We start from the raw sequence: 18085 nt of genomic DNA on the forward strand, positions 1-18085 counted from the left end.
GCAATCAATTCTGACAACATTGTTGAATCAGAAATGCAGGTCTGCTTCTTGGAACTCCAAGACACAGCAACACCTCCCAATGTAAATATCCATCCACTAGTAGATTTGGATTTGGATTCTACATTGTTCTAGTTCGCATCACTGTATCCTTCTAATACAGCAGAATATCTCTGGAAGTGTAAACCATAATTTATGGTTCCCTTCAACTAAGCCAACACTCTTGAAATTGCTTTCCAATGTTCAATTCCAGGGTTACTTGAGAAACTACATAGCACTCCCACTGCTTGGGCTATGTCCGGTCTTGTGCAATGCATAACATACATAAGACTGCCAACAACACTGGAATACTCAAGTTGTTTATGAGCTCTATCAGTGTTCTCCATTAACTTCACACTAGGATCTAGAGGGCTAGGTGCTGGTTTGTCATCAAAATGACCATATTTCTTGAGAAATTTCTCAATGTAATGAGATTGGTTTAAGACCAACTCATCTCCGTTTCTTAGGATTTTAATTCCTAATATCACATCAGCCTCCCCTGGATCTTTCATGTAAAAGTTTGAACTAAGGAATTTCTTAGTTAGTTCCACAATAGACAAGTCAGACCCAAAAATAAGCATGTCATCAACATACAAACATAGAATTACACACTTAGATTTATCTTGTTTACTATAGATACATTTATCAGCATCATTCACAACAAAACCATATGAGAAAGCTACTTTGTCGAACTTCTTATCCCATTGCATGAGAGCTTGCTTCAAGCCATAAAGAGATTTCACTAGTTTACACACTTTCTTCTCTTGGCCTGGCAATATGAAACCTTCAGGTTGTTCCATATATATCTCTTCTTCTAAATCACCATTTAGAAAAGCGGTTTTGACATCCATTCGATGTACAACTAGCTTATGAATAGAAGCTAGTGCAATCAAGCAACAAATAGATGTGATTCGTGTAACAGGTGCATATGTATCAAAGTAATCAATACTATGTTGTTGTTTGTAACCCTTAGCAACCAATCTGGCCTTAAATTTATCAATGGTACCATCAGCATTCAACTTTCTCTTGAATATCCATTTACATCCTATTGCCTTAGAACCAGGAGGTAAATCACAGTATATCCAAGTTCCATTTGTCAAATGGGAATGCTTTTCATCATTGATAGCTTCTTTCCAGAAATTAGCATCTCTGGAGCTTATTGCCTCAGCATAGGTTTTAGGATCACCTTCATCATGCATATTATATATGGTAGTGCTAAGAATTTCGTTCTTATCACCCTCTACAAGATAATATTTGAATTATGGGTCAGGATTTTTCTCTATTCTTCCTCTCTTACTTTTTCTAGGTTCAATATCTTCAGTAGGAACTGAAATATCATTGTTTTGTGTAGAGAAGGAAGGTTCATCATTGTTATCAGTCTCCATTGGTTCTAGACTTGGTGACAATGAGTTTTCAGTGGGTAGTGTCTGAGAACTTGTCCTTGTCATGCTTTCAAAAAAATTCCACATCTATAGATCCAACAAAAGCACATTTATAGGCCCTATTTCCTAGCTTTGGTGTTTTAGGTTCAGGTTTTCTAACATACGCTAGACAACCCCATGCTTTTAGTCTTTTCAAATTAGGTTTTCTCTTAAACCATAATTCATAAGGGGAAATATTTTTCTTTTTCAAAGGTACCCTATTCAAAATATAGCATGCAGACAACATGGCTTCACCCCACAAAGAATTAGGCAAACCAGAACTAATAAGCGTAGCATTAACCATGTCAATCAAAGTCTTATTCTTTCTTTCAGCAATACCATTTTGTTGAGGTGTATAAGGCGTAGTAAATTCATGTATTAAACCATGCTCTTGACAAAATACAGTAAATTCAGTAGGATAATATTCACCACCACAATCAGAACGTAACACTTTAATTTTCTGTTCTAATTGTGTTTCTACTTCGGCTTTGTAAATTCTAAATTTATCAAAGACTTCATCCTTAGATTTCATCAAGTAAGTATAGGAAAATCTAGTACTATCCTCAATAAAAGTGACATAATATTTGTGTCCACCACGAGTAACATGACTTTTCAAATCACCAATATCACTATGCACTAATTCAAGTAAGGAAGAATTTCTTACAACAGACTTAAAGGATATCCTAGTTATCTTTGCTTGCACACATATTTCACACTTAGAAACATTATCAAAATTGCAATTGGAAATTAATCCTAATTTGTTCATGTTTCTAAGAGAACCATAATTCACATGTCCTAATCTAGCATGCCACAAATCAATAGAATCAACAATATAAGCAGAACAATTATTCATTAAATTAAGTTTAACCATTCCGTTACAAGGGTATCCTTGTCCAACAAACTTTCTGTTTTTGGACAGTACAAACTTATCAGATCCAAACTTAACCTCGAAACCTGCCTTGTTAACAAGGACTCCAGAAACAAGGTTTTTACATATGTTTGGGACATGTAATATATTGGTAAGGGTAACAATCTTTCCAGAAGTAAACTTGAGTTCAACAGTGTCTTTGCCATGTACTTTACTAGGAAGACGATTTGCAGAAATCACATCTTCTCCGACAACAGGCTCATATGTCTTGTAAAGATTTAGGTCTTTACAGATATGAATGGTTGCACCAGTATCGTACCACCATATACTTCCATGATCTGCAACAGTATTGGCCTCTTGCACAACAATGACAAGTTTAGAATCATCGACCATATTTGCTTCCTTATTCATTTGTTTCTTCTTTTGACGACAGTCACGAGCAATATGGTCGGGTTTCTTACAGAAGTAGCAAGGGCCCTTCTTCTTACCATTCTTGTTTGGATCTTTCTTATTAAGCTAAGAATCATTCTGAACTTTCAAAGAATTCGAAGTTTTTGATTCTTGCACATTATTAATCTTAGAATGTTTTTTTCAGTTTGCTGACTATCCTTAATCTCACGCTTACGAGCATCCTCTTCAATGCGAAGATGACGTTGCAAGTCTTCTAAGTCATAGTCAGTTTCAACATGCTTAAGTTTCTTCTTGTAACTATTCCATGAAAGGGGGAGACGGAAAATAATAACCCCAACAACGAATGAACTTACAAGATCAATACCAGCATCTTTAAGATGATTATCAATAAGCAAAAGATCACTGACCTGGGCGATGATAGACTTACTGTCAACCATTTTCCAATCCATGAAGTTGCAAATCAGGACTTCTTGTTACTGGCCTCAGAAATCTTGTATTTGTTCTCCAGTGCAGTCCATAGTTCCTTCGCAGTTCCATAAGTACGATGAGCATTGTAAACGTTCAACCCCAAAGCATTCAGAATATGACCTCGGAACATGAAATCATCTTCTTCACGCTTCTTTCGCCTTTTCTTTAATTCCTTATCGTCATTGTCAGTAGCAGCAGGTCTAATCCATCTTCCAGAATGTACCAAAGTTTCAGAAACATAAGATTGAATTTGAGAGTTTCCTGCCAGCGAGTAAAACCCTCTCCTTCAAATTGTTCTAACCTATTAAAATTTTGATTCATGACTTGCAGTCATTGCGCAGCAGCCATTGAAGATTCACCCTCCATGTCGATAGTAATTGTCGAAAATTGTTGGAAAATTGACAGTAAAACAGGGTGAAGATTAGAATGTTGTAATAGGTTCAAGGCTCTCATGAAAGATTCTTTTCGGAAATTATTCGACCCTTTCCCAATTGAATTGGCGAGTACAAACAGGTCAATGAATATCGCCGTCAGGATACTTGAAGCCCCACAACAGTGTTAGATTCAAAGCTTGTACGACCTTGATCCAACCAAGAACACACTGGTTTTGTTTCTGATGATGCTTGTAAGAAAGAAAACAGAGAGAGTTGAGATGTGTTTTTGAATGAAAACAAGTCTCCTATTTAAAGAGGAAATCACACCCTTTGGAGATGACTCTTCATCTCTACAAGCATCTTTTCAGAGTGAACAGGCGCGTCTCTTCCTTCAATGCGTCCACTGGTGAAACGAGATTTTTGTTCAGTTTTCTAACTGACAATAAAAACCCTAGGGAGCAACCTAAATGCTACAATTCAAGGGTTTATTGAAAATATCCAACAGGCACATCAAAGCATTTCTTTCCTGTGAAGGAGACGATGGTGCAGCAGCAGCAGGTTCCGAAGAGTCATTCTGTTGTTTGAGTGCTTCAATCTGTTTTCTTCTATAAGCCTTCAAACTTGCCCTTAACATGTTTCTCAGATCCGTCTTTACGTCACAGACTATATATCCATTACTTGTCCTAATCAATCACAAAAACAATAACAAACAGACAGTGCACTGCTATCAGATTAAGGATCTTAAACCCTAATTAATGAATAAAAATAAGAAATGAAGTAAAAATTTAAAACCTCATTCTTTCCGGATAATTCTTAACCTTTCTGCTATTTCTTACTCGTTTTAGTCTTTTTGCAGTCGACTTCCCCGGATCTACATGTTCTGATTTTCCAAGGTTCGTAGGTGGTTACTCTGCACGAACATCATCCATCTGAAAGATGTCATCCACCAGAACATGATAATCCTGTTCATTCAGATTCGCATCTGCTTTTGAGATATCATCGTTACAGGCATATGGTGTAACCTCATTTACCTTCTTAGAATTCCCTCCGTCCATGGTTAGGTGTGATAACAAACCCTAGTGGCATCTCGGGGTATCTGACCTGAAAAGAGAGTTCTTATTGTCACCAAGTTATCCGGTTGAGGGCAAGACCTTTTTTCTTTATGCTCTGGATATTGAACTGCACTGCAGTACTTTGTTGGAACTTTAATAGCAGAATCGAGTCATTTCATTTTATTTTATTTTGATACGTTGCTCCAAAATACAGCTAGGTGGGTTATCAGACCATTCTTTAGTTAGCTTCTCAGTGCGAGCTACTCTAGAGAGAGTGTCTGCCACTTTATTTTGTTCCTCTGGAACATAATAACAATTCCAGTTCTTAAATTTCTTAAAACATAAAATGACGTCTCTAATGAAATTGTGAAACTGCCAATTAATATTGAATTGACCCTTAGTTATAGCTTCTACCAGAATCATAGAATCTGTCTCAAAATTCACTGCCTCCAGCTTTAGCCTCTCCATCCACTTAACAGCTTCCAGCAGTGCCATTCCTTCTACATGTTCTGGACTCAATGCTCTGCCAACATAACTACATTTCGCTCCCCTGGATGCTCCTGCATAGTTACGAATAATAGTCCAGTGCCTGCAGTTTTAGTAGGGTAATCAAAAGAACCATCTAAATTAACAGTAAAAACACCCTACATAGGAGGACTCCATTTTAAGTTAGCCCTAACTTCTGTCGAGACTAATTTAACAGTTGTTTTGGTTCTGTTGGAATAGATTTCAGGTGAGCTCATTGCCAGATTGTTCATTTTAAAGGGACTGCAAACTTAAGCATGACTCGAGGCAAAAACACTAAGCAGGAAGAAATACACTACTTCAAATGCTTGTACAGACTCACATTATTACGAAGACGTAGTTGATATATTACAACAAGTATCTCTTACATTCACCATTGCCAACTCATTTCTTCACTCTGGCACACGCAAGTAATACGTTGCATAACAAAAAGAATTCTTCATATTTCTAGGCAGAAAGACGGCAAGGTCGTATAATATGTTGGCTTTCAACCAGAATCATGTCTAACCATAGCTTTCAACTTTTCAAGCACTTCCTCGAATGTTGGGCGGCATTTTGGGTCACTGCATAATCAAATTGCAATTACAAGTTAGAAAAAAAGATTTTTCGCTGTCAATTGTAGATACTGCTATGTGTACTCAATAAGGAAACAAAAAGAAGAAGCTTATTTCAAACCTACAGAATAAGGAAACAAAAGAACTAACGCAATGCTTACCATACCGTGTGTTACCGTTCCATTTCCAGTACTCGTTGTTATGAACGTTGCATGTTTCATCCGTGAGAGACCAAAATCACTAACCTAACATGAAAACAAATCAAGGAGGTTAATGAATTACTTTCCTTCTCCCTATTCTGCATCCCAGTAAGACAGTATGATAAGTACCTTCGCACTCCAGTTCTTATCAACCAGAAGATTTGATGACTTCAAATCACGGTGAATAATTGGTGGGTTGCGATTATGAAGGTAATTCATACCTCGTGCCTACAAAAGAGGAAGACTCACAGACAATATTTACATTTGAAATCTGGTTCCTGATGAATTTTCCTTAGTAGAAGTTGTTGCAAGGAATCGAACGACACTTAGAATGTCCAAAGCCATGAGAGTACGCAAATTGAGAAGTAGCGGCGGTGTGACATCGAAGTAATAGAAACAAACTCCCACTGCAAATTGGAAAGTTGTACGTATGCCAAGTAAGTAGAATTAATATGAAAGGCAAACAATGAAAAACGGCTAAATGTAGAGAACGAACCGTGGAAGGAACTCGGTGACAATACACAGATGCGGAGGTGAAGTTACCGCCCCCATAAAGAGTACCACGTTTGGATGCCTCAGCCTCTTCATCAACAATACCTTCATTTTTAATACAGTACATACTTTTAGGCATAGAAATTTAATCCAATTCTACAGATGACAGAAATCTGAAACCTAAGCAATAGATTCACAGCGAAATCCAGTAAATATTTAGACCTGTGTCCGAAACTTCTTTAAGCAATATAACTATTTGATGATAAAACTTAGCTTGAGTTCATAAACAAACCTCTTGTCTGAAGGAATGTTGCATTAGCAAGTCTGAGTAATCAAACTTCAAAAATACTTTGATTGCAACATCCTGCGAGAAATGGAAATGAGTTCCTTTTAACAGCTTGATGGAATACAATCCCTCTGCGCCATCTGGGGCCAGGTTGGGTGACAAATGCTAAATCCTACAGTATATTGTTTGCTCCATTTTTTTTGAAAATCACGTAACGAGTCAGGTTTGATCCGAACCTGCTCAGGGTTGGTAGGTCATGGGTAAAAAAATATGCTCTTCTTTGTCTTTACCTTCTAATTATCTGTCGGAGGATATACCTAATCATTTTCAAATTGATGATGTAGTATGACAGAGATGCTCCATTAATGTGAATTCTATCAGATGTGGTACTTCTATCAAGAAATGTAGATTTCAAGATGGAAAGAGAAATATACCGTGCCGCACCAAAGACCATGGTACACAGTTGCACATGAACCTGAGACCCAATAACAAGATATTATAGATAAGACAAAAGAACTTTATAGTTGATAAAGTAACACAGAAGTAAATGCTTTAGCAATAATTTAAGTGTTTACTACCTTGCACAATCTGTTCACCGAATGTCAAATTGCTCAAAGAGATATCGTAATTCAAATAATCTGTTTCCATATAAAATTTACGATGAGGACTGCTTCTACTACTGCTTGTGCTTCTACTCCGCATGCTACTTGTTACATCACTGTTAGTAGAATAGGACAGGGATCTAGAGACTTGTTGGCTGTCCCAGGACCATGATATTCCCTTCACTCTAGAAGTTATCATCTTGTAGACACCAGTTTTACTTGCATCCTTGTCATCAGAAGAATTTCTAAAAGGATTCCTTGGGCATATGTTCTCAAGGTAAGGGTGCACCCCGTGGTCAGAGAGAGCGGTTTCCAATGTTTTCATTTTCGGACATACTTTATTTTTCGATCTCGATATCTGATACAAAGTTGTGTTATTAGAGAAAAGACGCATAAAAAAGAAGAAGAAGAAGAAGAAGAGATGGTTTACATTTTGAATAGCTCAAAACTTACCAGTTTTGGTATCAGCCAAGATGTGATAGATTTCAGAGGTTTGTGCCGAGGATCAAAATCAGGTTTAGTTGTTGTTAGACCACCAATACACAGCCAACTAGAACTGGGATAGGAATTACCTTTTAAAGGTTTTGTACCAAGAGAATCTGGTACCATGGTTTCTTGAAAAGACTCCGGAGCAACTATCATCATATAATGGGGCACCGGTGGCAAGTACTTGATATAGCCAGCCTTGCTTATTCCTGGCAGGAAAAATCCCTGTCCAGTTTTCCCTGGAGGCCTTTCTTTGAATTATTTCATTCTCTGCATTGACGTCTTGCTCCTCAATTATGAAGCCATTGATAATCTGACCAAGAGCTTCAGATGCAGAGTAGAGTACCCATAAAATTCGTTCAGCTGCTCTATTCCTGCAATAACAGTGTAAAAAGCTTAACATCCGAAATTCTGGCCTACTATCCATAAGCATATTTATAGGTGGAAATGTAGTATATATGTTACGTAAACTGAAACAAACATCACTGTTAGCACAAATTTGGAGGGAGACTAGTAAATAAAATGAATGAACCCCACAAGTTTTATTTGGTCTCTTCCTTCACATCCCCTCATTTGTTACTTTTCAGTTTCTTCTTTTAAGTGGTTGAACCAAAACTGAAACACTCACCAGTAAACTATTAGACCATCTTGATAAACAATGTGGAGTGCCTGGCCCATTGACTGCAAGATATTCAAATACTGTTTATTCGTGAAACCTATACTTCCTGTTGGTGGATTATATGGATGATTTAGGCTACTAATCTCATTATGTATACAACTCCTAACACCAGTACCCATTCGCCTAGGATTGGCAGATTTTGATTCCTCAGCTACTTTTGACAGAGATTCAAATCTGATCCCTGGAGTGCTTGCATGTAGGATTGACCGTGACATGCTTTCTTTGAGGTTGGCATCTCCAGCCTCCAGTTCTTGAATCCTCTTCTACAGTAGCTGTGCTAGCGGAACGTCCATATTACTTGGTTAGACCTCCATATAACACTTAAACTGGAAGTCATAAAGGGAAAATATAGTAGTGAGTTTCTCTTTCTCAAATTATTCTTGATTCTTCATAACTTGATAAGTTAATTGTATTCTTTGAAATTCCAAGTTCAGAGTTCCAAGTTCCAAGATTCCAAGATTATTATCACCAGCAGGTTTGGACATCCGTATCAGTTTGCCTTGTGCATAATGAGGTTTGTGCAGAGATAAACATACAGATATGTTAATCAGCAAAGGCTCGTCTTACTAGTTACTAGCATATGAAACAAGGTTGTAATGCATGCACTGATGTACCAAAGAGTGCAACCCAAGTGTAGTAACATTAAGATAGGACAGCAATATCAAACATTGAAACAGAGCATATTCATAAACTGGTCAAAACAAAATACGCCAGCCACAAAATAAGCACCTACGCTGTGCGCCATCACTTGAGCAGCTAGAGTTCCCATTGTCTGAACATGCCTTTTCGGAACCTCATCAACTGCCACAAACAGATTTTGTATTGCCTGATAATAACATTTGGCAAGTGCTCGGGAATTTTTCTGCATATGTTAATAAAATAATCATAAAGTGTTATGTTTGGGATTTGTTGATGGAGGTTGTCATTGGTGGGCATCAGTTTCAGATACTCTTGGGGACCATTTGATACCTCCAAGGTGATATACACCACCTGCATTTAAGCCACCACAACCTACACAAGAGTCATACACCAGAATTTCATCAAACAGCTGCTATTGAAATCTAACGCTCTTCATCAAAAACTATGATTAAGAAAACTAATCAAATTAAATGAAACCTTAATTATTAGTAATATTTTAGGGCAATTCAATAAAGTTTGGAGAAATTGAAAGAAAATCAAAGAAACCCTAGCAATTTGAGGAACTATAATTTTAAATTAGTCAAACAAATTCCATAAAAAACGATAAATGCTAACTTAATATCGGGATACATATATTCCATTAGATTCCCCTTGTAAATCAAGAATATATGAATAAGAATCTCCCATTGAAGCTCTTTTTTCTCTTTTCCAACCACCAAAACAGTTCTGTCCTCTACATCACTCTCTTTTCTGTAGTTGTTCAATCACAATACTATCAGTAGAGTTATGTAGAAACAAAATCAAACATTTCCCTTCTTCCGAATCTGAGTGAGAGAAATCATAACCCATTCCTTTGGATTTCAAATTTTCACTTATCTCCTGCCCGGGAAGAGAGTTGAAACAGACAGATAAATTTTGGCATGTTTTTATAAAGCTTACAGAAGTTTAGTCCCACGATATGGCTCTGGACCAGCCTTGGTGTAGGTTGGTTGCCCTGTTTTTTTCGTTTTTGTGTGTTGTCTGTTTTTTGAGTGAGAGAGTGGGGTTTTTGAGAGGAAGAAGTGAGCTAGGGTTTTTGAGATTTGAGAGATTTTTGTGATTCAAAATGGATGAGTCAAATGATCTGGGAGAATCTTCATCTCGTAAAGAAGATATATTACACATCAAGTACAACAGTGATCCGGATTTTGCCAACTTTTTGGATTATGAGAAATGATTTTGCTCAAACTTTAACTCAACCTAAAACTCAAGATGATGGTTTTTATGAGACAAATCCATAGGATGAATACATTAATGAAGAACCTTCTGCTAATATTACACAGTTTTAGTCGTATACGACGTCTAATCTCTCTTTTTTAGCTCCAAAAAATTGAAATTTTCCGAACTTCTTCGGAGTTCAATACTTGTTCGGCTGAAATATAAGAGCTGAACTTCTCGCGGGAAGAACAGTTCGGCCTGTTCAATATAAGGTTCGGCTAACAATTCAAAGTTCGCCTAAAGTATATACTAAGTTCGGCCTTAAAGAACATTGTTCGGCCAATAACTAAATAATTTTGTGACACACAGAGTGATGTTCGGCTTAAAACCTATACAAGTAAAATCAGCCGAATTGTACTGGGTTACAAAAATCTGCCAAGTTTAACTGTTCGGCCGAGAGCCGAACTTCTTTGAACCCTAAGCATTAGCCTGAGTTCGGCTAGAAATGGAATTAGTAATTAGAGCCGAAATGGTCTTCCACATAGCAAAAAAAATAAGAACAAGCTAAGTTCGTCTATTTTTGTCGCAAAGTTTTACGCCGAACCAAGTTCTGATAATCAAAGAAACCTTATTATATCGATCAAACTAAGCAACAACAATAAAAATCAAGATGGGTTTCTGTGAAATACCTTCTAATATACATCATCGAGGCACCCAAGTCAGGATTTTGTGGATTAACGCCACTCGACTGAATTAGTTCTTCACTTGCCCTAGAACCTGCTTGATTACATTGAGTTCATATGTGCAGATCCAGACATAGTTAAGTTTTTAATTAAATTGAAGAATATTTAAGTAATTTAATCTAATTAATGGATAACCTAGTAATTTTGGTATGCTTAGACACCTATTATAAAGATATCCTAGATGGTATCATCATTTAGTATGCCTAAAAAAAATAAGTATGCCTCAAAACAGGTTTCACAAGAATAGTGCAACTTGCTACTCTTTGTGAACTTGCTAATGCTTCAAAGCTTCTAAAATGTACTCATTCTGCTTCTAAGGTGACGGTGAAGGTGAAGGAAACTGCCTTCTTGAAGCAAAGAGAATGTTACTGATTTTCCTCCTTTGGTTTACAAACCAAAAGATCAGCCTCATAATCTGTAGTTAGTCTAAGTACTCACTACACCAAATTTAGTGATTAGAAACGGTAAGTGAAAGTGGGGTCGCAATAGTTCAGCACTGATACGAAAGTCGGTGTTGCAAACTTTCGCAACGTTTCATAAGCTGTTGCGAATTTGCGGCCGCAACAGTTTCTAACAGTTGCGACGCCAATATGCCGGAACAGTTGGAAACAGTTGCGAAATTAGATGGTCGCAACAGTTTCTACAGTTGCAAAACTGGAATTTCGCAACATTTTACCAGAGTTGCGAAATGTTTGCAACATAAAAAAATAGTGGTCTTGACTGGTCAAAACTATAGATACCTGTAAGAAAGGAAGTTACCATGTTCATTTGGAAAAAGAATTAATCCAAGAGAATTATTAAAAAGTTGGAATTGAATGAAATTATTAATTGACTTCATTTTCAAGTTCAAAAAACTACAATCACTCAAGTTCCAGATGTGAAAAAAATTACACAACACTGTAAAAAACTGAAAACTATACATTCTTATAGACAAACTACAAATAAATAGTAATAAAACTATGTTTCAAACCTAAATAAAAACCATAGATAAGATCAATACCCTACTTGCAGAAGCATGGACTGCAACTTCACAAGCCAGACGAGCTACTACTAACGCACACGGTGATGCAGCGACCATAAACCCCAATGCTCGGACAACTGATCCTCTGCAAACTTCAAGCCACCAACAAGACACTGTTAACTGTTGTACACAAAATGGAGGAGACAAAGCAAAAGAATTAGATTCGATGGAAGATAGACTTGATGTCAAGGAAATAAACACTTATCTATTAATCTATGATAAAATAGACTGTTCAGAGAGAATATATTGTTCTTAATGCCACAAGGTAAACAGATATAATTAAATTGCTGATGAGCATATATCAGAGTAACGAAATATCATTAGAAGAGTTGCATGAATTAGAAAAGTATTTCCAAAATGAATTAATAACATTGACAGGCTTAGTTGAAATCAAAGCAGATGTGCTAATGAAGGGACACTTAAACGAACTAATAAAATTAACATGATAACATACGTTTTCTATCAGATTCCTCGAGTTTTTCCATCCATTTTCTCAACCTACGAAGTTCAAGGATTTCACTATTTAGAGATGGTATAGCTGGAAATGCAACAGTAGAAGATTAGAGAACTAGTACCTTTGGGTGATAATATGCATATATCATTCAATTATCCAGATATAACGATCGAGACCTGATCTGAAATGCAATAACGGGAGATTTTATTTTACTGGGTCTGCATCCTTGTATCCTGACATGGAAAATACCAGTAATTGAAAATAAGTTAAATAGGATATATGTTTAATCATAAATTTTGAATAAGTCACGGACCTATGAGAAATATAAAAGGATGGTTATAGAGTATTATTATTCCAGTTCTACAACCTTAATAGTTCTTACTAAAACTAACTTTCATCTTCAGTGCAACTTTTACTGGGTTCTTTTTCTTTTTCTGAACTTTCTACAACAACAGGGATAATACAGCAATACCAAGAAGATAATCGCTTAACCTTCTTATAGCCGAGACATAGCTTGATCCATCATTGATGCACTCTGCATAGTATTTGATTAACGAAGATATTAATAAAAATTGATGTAAGCTCAAAAAGAATGAAAATAAAAGATTGTTTTCTGTCTTTATTACTAGTTTAGCTCCTTTGGCAGCTCGTTCATCCAAGTAGGCAGATGGCTTAAAGAAATATCCATACATCTTGGTCCATTCCTCTAATCTCGAACAAATGTATTTGGATCCGAGTGAGTCAGCCCAGAACATGATTCCTCCCCTGAACAAGACAAATTGGCGTGTAAGATTCACTGACAACCAGTATGGTGGGAACCCCATCCATCCCATAACGACGGAAATGTCAAATTCTTATCATTATAAAAGAATTGTGTAAGATTGTACAATGTCAACCACTGTTATCTACTATCAAGCGTAAAGTTTATATAACAACCTGTATGGTGGGAATCCCATCCCCGAAACGGCGGCAATGTCAAGGTCTGATGCCTTAACTACAATTCCTTCATGTAGGAGACGACATGACTCATTCACGATTGGGAAAAATATCATCTCGATGATGTCCTTGTCTGATAACTTCATTAACTACATCAATGATAAGAGAATAAGTTGCAAATATGGTGTGTCCAGACAATGCTTGAAGTATTTTAGCTTCAAATTTCAAACTTTTTACAATGGAACCATGAAAAGACATGATCCAATTGAGAAAGAGAAAGAGATAGAGAGAAAGACCTTGGGATCAATTTTTGCATTAGACACGGCATGCCTCATCCACGACTGGGGAAAATATCATCTCGATAATGTCCTTGTATGATACCTTCATTAACTTCATCAATGATAAGAGAATAAGTTGCAAATATGGTGTGTCCAGATCATGCTTTAAGTCTTTTAGCTTCAAATTTCAAAAAATTTACAGCAGAATTATGAAAAGATCAAACTGAGAAAGGGAGAGACCTTAGGATCAACTTTTGCATCGGACATGCTCTTTGCTTTCTCAATGTATTTTGCAATTTCAGGATCAGGCCTTGCCTTGCGCTTATTGTCATAGACATATAAACCCCTGCGAGTGGTTTCCGCGGGAACAACAGAGTCGCAGAAGATATGCAAGTAAACACGAGGAAATTAAGAACAATGCAGCAAAATGACACAAAGAAATTAAGCCGCCACATCATCTGCATTAGAAAATGTCAGATTAGAAAACTTGAATTAGTTAGAAACGAAGGAAAAATGAAAACTATAACTTCCTACAGTTCAATATACATACTAGTAATATATACAAACCTGGGCAAATCTTCCAAGACTAAAATCCTTTTGAATGTAGTAATAGAAGAAAGCCCCAAATCCGGTCCTCCATACATATGCGGCAATGAAAACACGAATCGCATTATAGATCTCCGTTGCCGTGAAGTAGTGGTACATCAAAAATAAGACATGTTTTAAAGTACAAAAATTAAACTTCTCTGGACAAAGAAGATTTAAGGTCCACCTTTTCCGAGGATGCTACAGATACATGATGAGTGCAACATTTACCCATTCCTAGGCATGTCAATAAACGAGGCCTGCGACAAGAAAAAAATTAAAGTAGAAGAGAAGAATACACAAGGCTTACCATAACCAACATAAAAATAAACAGGCCATTGGCAATGCCGTTAAGAAAAAGGAGTAGCCAAACAAACAAAGAAAAGACCAGAAAATTTAACTTCAACCTTCTACACAGTAAATAGATATGGAATAAAATCCATCATTTCCACTCCTCAGTTTGATGCCGATTAAGATAAAGGACAGCTTTACCAGAAAATGCTGACTTATCATGGTGCTTCTTGAGAGAAGTCATTGATGGGACCATAATCAGATGTAAACTTAGGGATTTCACACAAGATCAAATTCAATCAAACCCAGAATCAAAAATCAAACATAGAATCCCTAAAACCCAAATCTAAGAATCAAAACAGAAATTGAATAAAATCCATACATAAGTTTTTCCATTATAGCAAACAAACCTCGCGAAGTAGAGAAATATATCTGAGAACCTTAGATTTATTCATAATGATTCGGATGAGAGAAATCTCAAAACTATAGGTCAAAGAATTTCATTTGTGATTGATCTCTTTGAAGAAGAAGAAGAAGAAGAAGAAGAAGAGGAGGAAGAAAAACCTAATTCTGATTCACAGTTACTTTGATAGAGAAAAAATACCAAGTGAATCACAGAGTGGAAGAGAAGATAAGAAGAGTTGTTCTCGATAATGATAAATCCCGAGTCAGTTTTGAAGCTGACTCCAAGCATCTGAACGGGCTGAAACAGAGTCAGATTGAAAGTGTGGGCAACACACACATGAGTCGCACGCGTAACAATCTATTCTGTTGCGAATCGCAACTAAAATAACAGTTGCGAGTTTCGTAACTTTCCAAACTGTTGCGAATTTTTTGCAACTAAAATTAGCAATTGAAAATTCGCAACATCTGCTAAGCTGTTGCTAATATGAGTTGCTAAAACCCATATTTGGTGTAGTGACTTCGTAGCTCGCTCTTCGCGGAGATGTTGAGTGACCGGCCTGCTAAAAAGATGTGCTTCTGTGCCCGAGTTGTTTGTTTTTCATTGCCTCTGAAGCTTAATGTTGTGCTTACCTCATTGTTGTGTACATCATTTTCTTAGTTCTTCATGTTCGCCCGAGATTTAAATTTTATGTTCCAAGTTTTGCTAATGCTTAAGAGTTTCTAAAATGTACTCACTCTGCTTCTTAGTTGGTGGTGAAGGAAAGTTTGTCTTCGTGTTTCCCAAGTTTCTTGTTTTTTATCGCCTCTGAAGCTTTAATGTCAAGTTCAATTTGTGCTTCTAAAATATACTCATTCTGCTTCTAAGGTGATGGTGAAGTAAAATTTTCTCTCGTAATGATTCAGCATTTGAACATTTCAATGCGTGAGGTATAAAACGTAAAAAAGGACTCAAGAGTATCATATTCACTTCGATCCATCACTATTTCCAAATGGTAAAAGAAAAAAATTATTTTTTCATGTACCAGAAATCTTTACATAATCTGTATATGGAGCTAGAATACCAGACATAGAAGTTGGATTTTATATTGTAGACGCTCAGTAGCTTCTTCTAATGCATTGCATTGTACGTTACTCTCTTATAAGCATAAAGGTAGACAAGGTATATAATCTTAGGTAGCATTGGTCTAAGCCTACTGGCTAAGAAAAGGACTCGAGATTATCATATTTACCTTTTCAAAAAATGAACTAAAGTCTAGGGGAGAATTTTCGGGTGTCCTTTACATCATAAGGCTGATCACTGATCTTCTTTATGCATCGGATAACTGACTCACTTTTCTAACTAGTTGATGCATTCCGACTGAAATATCTTTGCGCTTTGGGTAATGACGCAGCTAATGAGGTAATAATCGAGGCGCGTCAATTGCTGATTGAAAACTATTTCCAAACCCCCTCCTCGTTCTTAGGTCTCTTAGGGATGTCGAGAATTTCTGGAAGGGCTCCCTCTAATCAAGGGTAAAGCCAAAAATTCTTGAAATCTATACTTTAAAAGGAAGACAAATTCAGTCCTGGGCCTCAAATATACAGTCCTGATAACTAAGACGTGCACCTAATGATAGACTCAAAACATGTTGCTCCGTATAAGATGCACTAATCCCCCATGGACTCACCTCTGCCCATAGTTTTTCCTAGGAACTCATATTTTCTAAGGCAGACATGTACCACATAGACTAGTCCAAAGCAGAGGAGTTGAAATGAGAAGTTATGAAAGCAAAAGTCCAATGTCAACAAAATGGTGATGCAAAATTAACTACCGGCATATTTTCAAATTAATAACATCGATTAATGTTTTTATAGGGGTAATGGAAAGTAGAACTGATAGACCACTCTCCCAAATATCTAATAGAAAATCAATCTGAAATCAAACAAATAGTAATCACTATAGAGGTACATTAAAAAGAGTGTTGTTCAGTACCTTACATGATGCTCGGAAACCCTGTCTAACTGCACTGGCAAACAAAAAACAAAAGTCTTAAATTCTTGTAAACAAGATCAGGATAGATGATATAAATTCATGTGAATATAAAGAACAACGAAAATGTGAAGTTCCACAACTTAGATACACTACATAAGGGTTCAAGACTTCGTTAGATTCACTGCCTATTTTATTCAGTATAAAAGATTAAGTGTCACAGATAGATCACATATGCTATAAACACCACCATGAAAGACCAAATTAAGACATTAAGTTAGATTGTTCTATCAATTGGCCACCAAAGCTCTTTCTTCTGCTTCTAATTAGGCAGAGGCTGAAGAAGATTGTAGAGCAGCAGTAACCACCAGAGAAGCAGGTTCAGAAGAGTCATTTTGTTGTTTGAGTGCTTCAATCTGTTTTCTTCTATAAGCCTTGAAACTTTCCCTTAGCATGGTTCTCACATACGACCTTAGGGCATAGAATAAATATCCATCACTTGTCCTAATCAATTACAAAAACAAACAGACAATGGTATCATATTAAGGAAATAACAAATTTCTCCCCAAAATCATTAACCCTAATTTATGAATAAAAATAAGAAACTAAAGTAAAAATTAAAGTGGGAATGTTATAAATACCCTCAATTTTGGTTGATCTTGCATAAATACTCCCGAGGGATAAAAAATATTTTTTTTGGGGTCAACTAGTGCTAGTTGCGTCCACTTCTGAAAGCAACTTGTGCTAGTTGCTTTCACTTTTCAGAAGATAAGGGTATTTTTAAAACTTGAATAAGGGTATATTTTAAGGGGAGAATTCTGAAGGGTATTTAAATAATGTTCCCTAAAGTAAAAACCTGATTTTTCCGGATAATCCTTAACCTTTCTACTCCTTTTCACTCGTTTTACTCGTTTTTTAGTTGACTTCCCCAGATCTGCATGTTTTGATTTGTCAGGTTCAGAGGTAACTCAGCACCAACAACATCCATCTTGAAGATATTGTTATCAACCGGAACATGATCCTGTTCATTCAGACTCTCACCAGGATCTGCTTTTCAGATGTCATCGCCACAGGCATATGGTGTTTCATCATTTATGTTCCAAATTTCCTTCG

The 18085-nt window shown here is 36.5% G+C and overlaps 1 protein-coding gene, 1 long non-coding RNA gene and 1 other non-coding gene across 18 annotated transcripts; 1 reads left to right on the forward strand and 2 right to left on the reverse strand.

The window, feature by feature from the left end:
- Positions 1 to 4837: 4837 nt before the first annotated feature.
- LOC113282987 (probable serine/threonine-protein kinase DDB_G0278509) lies at positions 4838 to 10273 on the reverse strand. 12 transcript variants are annotated; one of them, XR_003327276.1, is made up of 10 exons: positions 9188 to 10273; positions 7862 to 8149; positions 7266 to 7625; positions 7122 to 7162; positions 6694 to 6765; positions 6406 to 6506; positions 6039 to 6316; positions 5871 to 5954; positions 5478 to 5718; positions 4838 to 5219 (listed from the first exon to the last, which is right to left on the reverse strand). XR_003327276.1 is itself a non-coding variant. In XM_026532100.1 (10 exons), exons 2-7 carry the CDS (start codon positions 7932 to 7934, stop codon positions 6202 to 6204), a joined length of 903 nt encoding a protein of 300 aa, XP_026387885.1. In that variant the 5' UTR covers positions 7935 to 8149; positions 9188 to 10271; the 3' UTR covers positions 4838 to 5219; positions 5478 to 5718; positions 5871 to 5949; positions 6172 to 6201. The 12 variants fall into 12 exon arrangements, 11 of the variants coding, with proteins under 11 accessions (XP_026387885.1, XP_026387888.1, XP_026387883.1 ...); XM_026532100.1 differs by having other exon boundaries at positions 5871 to 5949; positions 6172 to 6316; positions 7266 to 7647; positions 7743 to 8149; positions 9188 to 10271; XM_026532103.1 differs by having other exon boundaries at positions 5876 to 5954; positions 6172 to 6316; positions 7266 to 7647; positions 7743 to 8149; positions 9188 to 10271.
- Positions 10274 to 11820: 1547 nt separating this feature from the next.
- LOC113277908 lies at positions 11821 to 15019 on the reverse strand. Of its 5 annotated transcripts, none has more exons than XR_003325206.1 (10): positions 14715 to 15019; positions 14290 to 14567; positions 13963 to 14180; positions 13741 to 13834; positions 13445 to 13593; positions 13135 to 13273; positions 13001 to 13043; positions 12630 to 12741; positions 12509 to 12552; positions 11821 to 12174 (listed from the first exon to the last, which is right to left on the reverse strand). It is a non-coding gene; the product is annotated as an uncharacterized LOC113277908 (long non-coding RNA). The 5 variants fall into 5 exon arrangements; XR_003325207.1 differs by having other exon boundaries at positions 12981 to 13043; XR_003325205.1 differs by having other exon boundaries at positions 12876 to 13043.
- Positions 15020 to 16367: 1348 nt separating this feature from the next.
- On the forward strand, positions 16368 to 16523 carry LOC113284702. Its single transcript, XR_003328332.1, has one exon. It is a non-coding gene; the product is annotated as a U4 spliceosomal RNA (small nuclear RNA).
- Positions 16524 to 18085: the final 1562 nt, after the last annotated feature.

This window comes from Papaver somniferum, chromosome 5 (assembly GCF_003573695.1).
Source record: "Papaver somniferum cultivar HN1 chromosome 5, ASM357369v1, whole genome shotgun sequence".
Classification (NCBI taxonomy): domain Eukaryota; kingdom Viridiplantae; phylum Streptophyta; class Magnoliopsida; order Ranunculales; family Papaveraceae; genus Papaver; species Papaver somniferum.